Raw genomic sequence first — 9,849 nt, forward strand, 5'->3', positions numbered from 1 at the left:
GTGTGTTGGTAGCACTAACCTATTATTGAGCTGTATGAAAATCCATGTGTATACACTAAAGTGTGCGCATGCTTTTTTAAACATCAGTTGGAAATGCAGATTTAAGGGCAAAAACTGCTATGATTCAATTGCACATTTACACTTGAAATAAATACATAAATAAATATATAAAAATCGATTTTTAATAAATAATGGGAGGCAAGTCAAAGAGTAGAGCAAATCCCAAAATAGTCTGTGATCTCCATGGAAGAACCCTGTGCAGTGTAATATCATGCAGTCAATTAAAACAGCCAGTGTGATGAGAGATACAATACGGCCATTTTCTGAATATGTATCTTATATTCCTAGAAATGTTTAATAACACGTTTTCCCCCGGCTGATGAGACTGAGAGGTTGGAACATCTTTGTAAGTTGTCGTACTGCAGCAGTGCATTTTGTGTTGTGTGTGTGGAAAGGGAGGGTTTGCACAGGGATAATCTGGCATCAGTACAGAGGCTCAGTGTTTGAATAGTCTCTAACTACTTCTGCCGGGCAATGTCAGATAAGAACCACTGCTGTGTATTGCACTAGACGGATGATTTATCAAGTTGAGAACAGATTATATTATGCGAGGTGTAGAATAACTTTGTTACAGTGTTCAGCCGTATAGCGTCATAGTTGCTGATGTCTATCATTGGAAGTGTGATGACTCCCTACTGTGATCTAATTAATATACAACAGATGAATACTGAAACTAAAATAAATGATGGTGCGTCAACGTTGCTACCAAATCATTAGCAAAAATACGACTTTTTTTGTTGTTGTGCTTTTCTTTAGCCTGCTGTCAATTGAGAGTAGTGTGTATTCTCTCATTTTACCCCAAAATATTTTTGGGGCCATGCATAATTTATCTGAATCTACCTTCCATAACTTACACCAGCTGTTTGAAGGTGAGCTGCAGTAAAAGTCAGCAGATGGAACCTGAGCATCAATGCTTTTATTTTGTGGAATTCTGTCTTCTTCACATCACAGCTTTTTGGAGAAGGACTGACAAACCCAGTAACAAACATATTCTCAGGCTTTGATGCTGTTTAATCCTGCTATTTTTTTGTACTTGCACACAGCAGACCCTTGTTAACCAGTACACATCGTGCATAGACAATGGGGAAATATCAGTTCTGTAAAGTAACACTTTTCCCCCCACAATGTCAGATAGGTCAGAATTCATGAGTGTACCGTATAGATGATTTGAATTTCTTGGCTATGCTTTATGAATGTGTCACAAACCAGTGTTTCTATTATCAAATGAAATTGATGATGTGCTATTACTCTTTCCACGTGTTGAACCTGTGCCCCATCATGTGACATGAGGAATTCACCAGGGGGAAAAGAGAAGAGACTTTGTTGTTGTTTTTTTGTTGTTGTTTTTTTTTTACATATAAATACAGTAATAACAATGCTTTAGTCCAAATTTGTCAACAATCCTCTGATTGTTCTCGTGTTAAATTACTATTTACACATCTTGCCACAACGGAACATTATTTGTGTGTTTCTTAAGTGCTAAAAAGTGTTTTTCATGTTTATGTGTACCTTTCAGCTCCCAAGCACAAGAAGGGGTAATTTTCAACTAGCAGTGTACCGGGGTGGCTAAAATGGATGAGTTATAATGAAACCATAAAAAGAACAATGACAACACAACAGTAAATGTAGGTAAGAGTCAGTAGTATTGAACAAGCAAGACACGTGTTCGTGAGAAAACGCAAACCAATTAAATTAAAACAAACATATCTTTATCAAAAGAGCATTCCTTCCCTTGCTACAGTATGTTTGTTCAAAGGAAATTCCAAACAGACATATTTGTCCTTGGAGTCTTGTTTTTGTCCAGGCTAATGATGTAGTCTGTGTCTTTAAATCCAACTGAAAATTCTCTTTCGAACCATGTGCAGATCCAGACAATGTGTGTTATATTTCCTCATTTATTTTGAGGTGAAGGATATCCTTGAACCGGCTTGTTTAGTTGACTCCGCTGCCTGTATGCTTGTCATAATTGTGCTGTCTCTTTTGTTAAGTTGACCTCAGCAGGGCGTTGTACCATGAAGGTGCAGGTCACGTCTCTCCACGCCGACCCTGCAAGGCGTCCTTTACTTCGGCTCCTCTGCACTTCAGTCGCAGAACCTGACAAATAACGGCTGCTCTCTTATTAATCTGTGCTTTAATATGGTACATTTGTACTGTTTAAGTCCATTAAAAAATGTCAGATTCAGTCAAGAGGATTAAATCCCCCTTCAAAAGGCCGCTATTTCTTTTTTTTTCCTGATGATTAAGACATGAGCGCCGGTTGCACTTATCAAGAGACTCAGCCGTTTCCTTCCTCCGCAGGTCCAAGGCCAAACACCTGCAATAGAAAGCATTAAGATATGCTGAGGAAGAGCTCTAAGCCTTAATTAAGTTAATTGAACCTGTTTATGTAAAAGGTGATGGACAACAGCTGCTATTCTTGTGTCCTAAAAGGAAGTGCATTTATGTACAATGTACAATTTAATAGGAAATATTAAAAACACCAGTTTTTGAGTAAGACCATGTGAAAATGGATGTGATCATTCCATTTCCAATTCCCCTTTCTGATGGCAATGTTGATGGACAAAACAGGGTTTAGCTCTGTAATAAAAGGTATTTCAAAAACATAGAACACATTATTATTTACCGTGGTCTAAGGGTACATGGTCAAATCTCCACATTGGGGTCTGTGAATCCTTTTTTTCCTTCGTTTACAAGGACAGGTTTCTCCGTTCTGGTGTGCCAAACGAGTATCTGGTAAACAAAAACAAACAGGGACATTAGTAAGATACTGTTCCCTTAATGCACTTATTCAGTCTACTCTCCTTTTCAGCTCCCATTCTGCCTCATGTTCTTCAAAACCGTCTATTCTGGTTCAAGCTCCAACGGTAGATACCACCACAGGGCCTGTATGTGTGTTAAGAGCTACTTGAGCGTGAACCCTGCATTAGAAGGTAGTGAAAAGGAACCAAATATAACATAGCCCTCTCAGCTTGGCCTGTGTTAAGTCCTCCCCTGCCCAGGGGATAATATCTACCTTCAAATGACAGCCAACAGAAAACACATCTTTTTAGACAAGCTTTAGTAATTTGGCTTAGTATTTATTTGTTACTGTTTTATTTGTTTTTACTGTAAAGCACTTTGTGACCCCTCTTGTCTGTGAAAGGTGCTATATAAATAAAGTTTACTTACTTACTCACTTACTTTTGCCACAGTATGTAAGAGCTTTTGCCTTTGCAGTAGCACTACAGTTCTATGCACTATTGTGCCATCACGCCTTCAGACTGAGTTCATTTGGCCCCAGAGACTGGACAAACATCCAGGGAAAGGATGGCAGGGAGAACAGGAGAGGGGGGGAAAGTGTCAAGCTCATTTTCCCTGCTCTTATCTGTGTTGGAACCCTCCTTCCTTGCATCTTAGAGCGGCGGCAGCCATGAATTATGCATAGGGCGTGGATGAGATGTGCCAGGAGCCCACTCCCACTTTGTTAAGGTGTAGGGGGAGGTTAATAGTCACGCTTGCATCTGAAGTGGTAAATCATAAGGAAGAGAGATGCCAATGCACGGCTTCCCATTTCTTTCTTCCTCTTTTCCTCCCGCCCTTCTGTCCGTCCCTGTGCTCATCTGTAATCAGTATGACGTCCCCACCTCCCCGTTCCTCCCATCTTCAATTCCGCTCTCTCGGCCGTTCCCTGAATCCCTTCTTTTCATTTACCCCTCTGAATGGCTGGGAGAGAGCAAGAGAAAAAGCTGGCTGAAAGCATCTCTCTCCCCCTTCTTTTCCCCTCTCTCTCTCTTTGTGTGTAGGCAGTGTGTGTGTGTTTGTGTGTGCATGCGTACGAGCGTACGAGCGTGCATGTAAGGGTGACTGTAGTGACTATCCCCATAGCTAAAGTCTTTTGGCTTACTCCTCTTTGCTAGAGAGAGGCCAATGGGACCCAGACCAAGGACTGTGTGTGTGTGTGTGTGTGTGTGTGTGTGTGTGTGTGTGTGTGTGTAAGAGTACTTGTGAGCAGTGTAAGAAACATAATCAATGATTTCCAACTTTTCAGTAACAACTTTACTTTCTGACGATCAGAAAGTCATCATGGGATTTATGTCATTAAATATAATGATTATTGTTGCCTTGTATATGTTAAAGAGGGACACAGGAGAGGACATGCAAAGCAGTAGCCTTTTTCCAGCTCAGGGAGCCTAAAATATCAAAAGTTATGATACAGTAAGCCCTGTATTCCTGATTGGTGCTCAATGAAAACAAGCTAATTTTCTCACAATCAACAATTATTTAATGTTTCAAGAACATTTTAAATAATATGATAGTCCTTATCATGCGGGAAGTGATTTGGTTTATTGTCATTTGGTCTTCTTTTAAAAAAAAGGTTTTGAGATTTTGGTAAAGAATTTGCTTTCCTGCAGAGAGTTAGATCAGAAGATTGATACCATTCTCCACACTGTTATGCTTTATACAAAGCTATACAGTTGGCAGCTGGTTAGCTTAGCTAAAATACTAAAAGCTAGCCTGGCTCTGAAACAAAAACTCTCTACCAGCTCCTCTAAAGTTAATATAACTCTTAGCATGAAAGCAAATAACGATATTTACCAAAATGTCTAATGTTTTGTGACTATTCCTTTAATACATCATGGTGTTATCTTCTCTAAGGAAGCCATATTTTACATATTTTAAGTACTAGTATAAGTACTTTCTCCTTTTTTCTTGTTTCATTTGTTTCTGGGAAGTCTGAGTTTTACACGCCCTCATGTTTTTTGGATTACATCATCTATGCAGTGTACTTGCGTTGGTGTTACTAATATAGAGCTATAAAGTTTGCTCTTACAAAGCTCATGAAAACCTAACCATTTTCTCTGTTGCTAAGGGTGACATTCAGTGGGGGGGCTGTGAACACTGTGAATAAATAGATTGTGGTTTCTTACCACTTTCCTTTCTCTGAATCTGGTCAAAGTTATTTTACCAAGATGGTTCAGCACACAGATTTAGCTAAGGTCCTAACATTAGTATGCTAAAGCCAATAGTGGAAAATGCTGCTTTTCACCTCTACTCTACTCCACTTAATTTCAAAATAGAATATTTTACTTTTTACTTATTTTACCGCTATAGTTACTTGATACTTCACAGATAAAGCTTTTATGTTCAAAACACTTACAAACTTACAACTTAAAAAGTCCAATGGACTATTAAAGATTGAACCAACTTGCTTCCCAACTTGTTTGGCTTGTGACCTCTTACAAAAAGCTGTGTGTAGTTGGGGCTCTTTATTATGTATAAGATGAGACATTTTCCCTCAAAACCTCAAAACAAAATCTAATAGTTTGAGGCCGACCAAGATCAAATTTTTCAATATTAACAAAAACTGTCAAGATTATAGAAAGTAACCGAAAAAAAAAGTTACGTATCCGAGTATGTTTTAACTTAGTCTCTACTTTCCTACACCATTAAAACCTCATGACCCTCGAGACTCGTCTTGTGACCCTTTGGATGGACCTTACCCCTAGGTTTGGAACCACTTGATTAAGACCTGACTAAAAGCAGATTACACACTGATGGATCAGTGTTATTTTAATGCAGGATGTGCACAAGGTACTTAAGATACATTCTGCTGATAGTTTGATTGAGTAGGATTTAAAAGCAGGGTGTTAACTAGAAATGGAGTACTTGTTCATTGATTAATTGGTATTTTTACTTAGGTAGAGGATCTGAATAAGTTTTGCACTGCTGTCTACAGCAGGTATGATTTCTACTATCTTAACAAACTGTTTAGCAAATCCCTTGATTACTAACGGCTTAAGTCAAGCTGCTTAAATGCATCAAACATTGAAAAAAGGGGATTACCTTAGTGCAATTGGCTGCTTTAGGTTCCAGGTCGTTGAGTGTGACAAGTTCCCGGAGCAAACTACTCTCCTGGTAGCCTCCTTTCACCCCACGAAGCTTAAAGTATGCTTGCGGCTTGAAGAGAATGAGCTTCAGGTTGATGGCAAAGCCAGCCATGTCGATGGCAAAGGGCCGATGGGGGTCAAACACTGTCTTCCAGCCATAGACCTTTCCAGCTGCATTTACCTTGGGGGACTCGTATCGCAAGCCGCCCACAAAGGCCACAGGCCACACTGAAACTTTCCGAGTTGATCTCATCTAGCGAGGGGAGAGTCCAGAAGAGAAATGGAGAAAGAGAAGAGAGCCAATTAGTCATCTGAGAAAGTGTACATGACAATGAGACACAGTATTTGAGCATTAGCTGCCAGCTCACAGCAGTGCCTGAACTGAGGGTTTTTAGAGCTGCTGCTATTATTCATTCTGAAAGACATTGAATATTGACCAAACCATTCTGCCATGTGCAGCTGACACACTGTTAGATGAAGGCAGGTCACACACATTGTTCAGCAGCTGCCCTACAATGAGATAATTAGACACAACCATCTTTAAAGGGAGTGCACTGCCAAGAGGGTTTGAAGGAGCCAAGCCATTAGAGCAAGTGGCTCTAGTCGCTGGTTGGCTGAGGAGATTCTTTAAGGTGCAGCACGGCTATCCTCTTCTTTTGTGGTCCTTTTATGTCTTCCAGCATCAAACATTTTTTTTACATTGAGGGAAAAGGAAACAGCAGCGTTAATCATACTCAATGCAGCAGAAATAATGATGCTGGTGCCTCTCTGGGGGAAGCTCCCTTTAAAAATCCTGTGTGTGGTATGTGTATATTGTATAAAATATATTACAGTGAGAGCATGTATATAGAGAATGTCCAGGTGTAAGCTTGTTTGCACATGTGCATTTGTTAAAGTGTGCATTCTACATTCAAAATATATGTTTGTGCAAATCAAAGGTAAATAACCATTAGCATATGGGCTGCATGTGTCATATGATGGGCTGCTGCTGTGTGGTCAGTTCAGGGGATCAGAGAGCAGTGTGAACAGCATGAAGTGAGCTGGAGGCTTATGGGAATCTGTGGATTTGAGCTTTAGGGGGAAAACTGTGCCAGGCATCCAGATAAGATTTGGCAGGATGTTGGGTCTTAATGAGCTCTGGGTGTTAATGTTGGATGAGAAATCAAATGCTTTTTTGCATGTGTCCATGAGATTTTGCTGCTAAAATTTTATACACAGGATGGTTTTCCTCTCTGTTACAATATATGTCCTACAAGTGCTTTTTCTGCAATGCTTATGCTGTTTTGGTTGGTTGCTGAGGAGCTACGCCTGTAAGTACCATCTTCAAGGTTGTCCAGCCAGTTTCTTTGTAGCCAGGCCACAACTGAATTCAGCCACCAACCGATAATTGCCCACCTGCCTGCTTCCCTCATAGATAAACGGCGCGTACAATTTATATCAAAACAAAGCATCAATCAGGATCTTTGCAAGAAATGTCAGGGGACTCGTCACTTTGCCATCAATGCTGAAAATGTGAAAACAAGTATTTCGGCTGCTGCCTCTGGTGGGAATATCAACCAGAGCTTCAAGATTATAGAAAAGCTGTACAAACCATCTTCTGCTAGAAAACCAATCAAATGAAAATGCAACGTTCCTATTGCTCTTGGTGAACATGATGTGTTTGTAAAGTTTTTTTTTCTGAGTTTCTAGTTTGTATTAAAATGCCTGCTACTGTATTTAAGCTCTTTTTCTTAGAAGGAGGCCTTCAGAGATAAAGTAGCCATGTTTCAGAGAAGAAATACAAAGAAGAGAATTGTCAAATTCTCACAGAGAAAAGAAGGCAGGCATCCAGGTACATTATTCAGTCCTTTAGGGTACAGTGAGGAAAAACCAAAACAGAATTGTCATCCATTGCTGCCTTGTAAGTCTTTGTCAAAACAATAGAAAAAGTAAATATTAATTTAGCTGTAAGGATTCTGATTAAAATTTCCATTTTTTTATTAGGGCAACAGATACAGTTATTTTTATTTTGCAAACTTGTTGCATTTTTTAAGGGCTAAAGATGCGTGAAAAGGTGTGAACATTTGCAATCGCATTGTAACCGGTGAAAAATATATTTTTTGGCATGATAGCGCACCCTACAAAATGTAAAAAAGAAGTAGCCCACCTTTACACCACGTTTCACCTAAATCTGCATGAGAATCGGTTATTTTTTGGATGTTTTTGACCATTTGCATGGATTGGTTTTCACCAACACCTTCTACAGATTTATTCCGATTGACTTCAATCTGCCACAAACTTCACATACATAATAGGAGTCCAGGCCCTAGCAACAGGAAGTCAGCCTTATTTGGAAAAACATCCGATTTACATGACATTTACACTGTGTGGGCTACACTTGATATTGAGCAACATACAATGTGTATCCTGCTGCACCCTATACTTTACCAACTGCTCCCATTTAATAACTAACGAACCGTTTGACGTAGCCTCTTGTGTGAGGCATCATTCCACTCAGCAGAAAGTTTCTTTTTCATTTGTGATGGTTTGCCCCTTCCCTATACTTATATACCCTTCCATAAACTATTTATTGTAGACACTTAGGGACACAAAGTTGGCAACTTATCATTTCCAATGCCACACACTCCACACAGGCAATACAGTCTAACTTGAATGAGAACTCCTGTGGAATTGCCCCTGAGTTCACACTGCATTGTGACATCAAACATGAGTCTGTTGTTACTGAAAGTGAATGTAACTTGATGAAAGTAATGCATTCTCTCGGAAAACCACTTTTGTACCACCTCTCTTCATTACGGTCAACCTCAGTATCATCTGTTTTACCAATTTTCATTTTTTTTACATTTTCATTTAGGTTTGTAATTATTTTTTAACTTCTTTTATTTTTTCTTAAAAGTAGAACAGAAAATGTACTCTTAATTGATCAAAATCAAAAAGAAGCATTAGCTCACTTTCAATTAACCATGGTAAAATTAGGACTCTGTTTCCTACACATGGAGTACAGTGCGCATCAATCTTTTAATCCAAATTTTGATCATACAGTAGTGTCAGCAAATTATTCGGTAGTTGTAAACTTATGTCTGCCTAGCTGTCACATCTGTTTTCCTTTTTTGTTTTCTGTCTCTCCCTATCCCTCTCCGCTCCTCTCTCTCTTTCCCCCTCAGGGCCGTTACTTTGGCCCATAAATAGGCCCGTTGGAGTTGATGGAGGACCTCAGAGGGAGACGGAGCACTTCTGCTGATTCCCAGAGAAAGGTAATGACAGGCCCGTCAATACCAGGCACTCCATTTACTACGGACCCCGTCTGCACTGCTAACAAGACTTGAGGCTAATACTCACAGGACCTAGACCGTGTCCGCTCAGGTAATTCAACTGATGTAGAGATGGATGGCCTGAGATGTACTGATTACATGCCCAAACTTCTCTCCACCAGCTCTAGATCCCTGCCTGTGCTTGTTAAGATAAAAAAATGATTCAAGTTACTGAGAATTTATGGTTCTCCCCACCTTAAATAACATGTCAAAGCTCCCTACAGTTTATAGCCAGGAAGTGCCATATAATATATTGTGTGTATTTATTTTATATTGATCTACAAAAAACATGCAATTTCAAAAGGAAATATGGTAACATTTGTGTTTTTGCTGGGAATTATTCAATCTCCCAGAATTACAAACCGTGTGCAAACATGGTTTAGTTTCTGATACTCAAGTGGACATCAGCAGTGCAACGTTTGAAAGGTGGATGGAAATTTAAAATTTTCAATAGTTGTCAGTACCGAACAGGAAATGGTTGTGCTTCGGTATAGGCTTTAGAACATTAAGTTCAGATATAGGTTTAAGTTTACCATTATCAGAGCCACCTATGACGTGCTCCCATCTCCAAAAAACCTCAACCAGTGGTATGGCGAGGATCCAACTTGTGC

The 9,849-nt window shown here is 39.6% G+C and overlaps 1 protein-coding gene across 6 annotated transcripts in view; it reads right to left on the bottom strand.

Moving 5' to 3' along the window:
• Nucleotides 1-797: 797 nt before the first annotated feature.
• The window catches only part of b3gat1a (beta-1,3-glucuronyltransferase 1 (glucuronosyltransferase P) a), a 70,444-nt gene continuing 61,392 nt past the window's right edge, over nucleotides 798-9,849 (bottom strand). For all 6 annotated transcript variants that reach the window (XM_034866886.1, XM_034866887.1, XM_034866884.1 and 3 more), the window contains 3 exons: nucleotides 5,884-6,180; nucleotides 2,684-2,790; nucleotides 798-2,374 (listed from right to left, as the gene is read on the bottom strand). In XM_034866886.1, the coding sequence (XP_034722777.1) occupies nucleotides 2,704-2,790; nucleotides 5,884-6,180 (384 nt within the window). In that variant the 3' untranslated portion in view covers nucleotides 798-2,374; nucleotides 2,684-2,703. The remainder of the gene's footprint in view (nucleotides 2,375-2,683; nucleotides 2,791-5,883; nucleotides 6,181-9,849) is intronic.

Source organism: Etheostoma cragini, chromosome 3 (assembly GCF_013103735.1).
Source record: "Etheostoma cragini isolate CJK2018 chromosome 3, CSU_Ecrag_1.0, whole genome shotgun sequence".
Lineage (NCBI taxonomy): Eukaryota > Metazoa > Chordata > Actinopteri > Perciformes > Percidae > Etheostoma > Etheostoma cragini.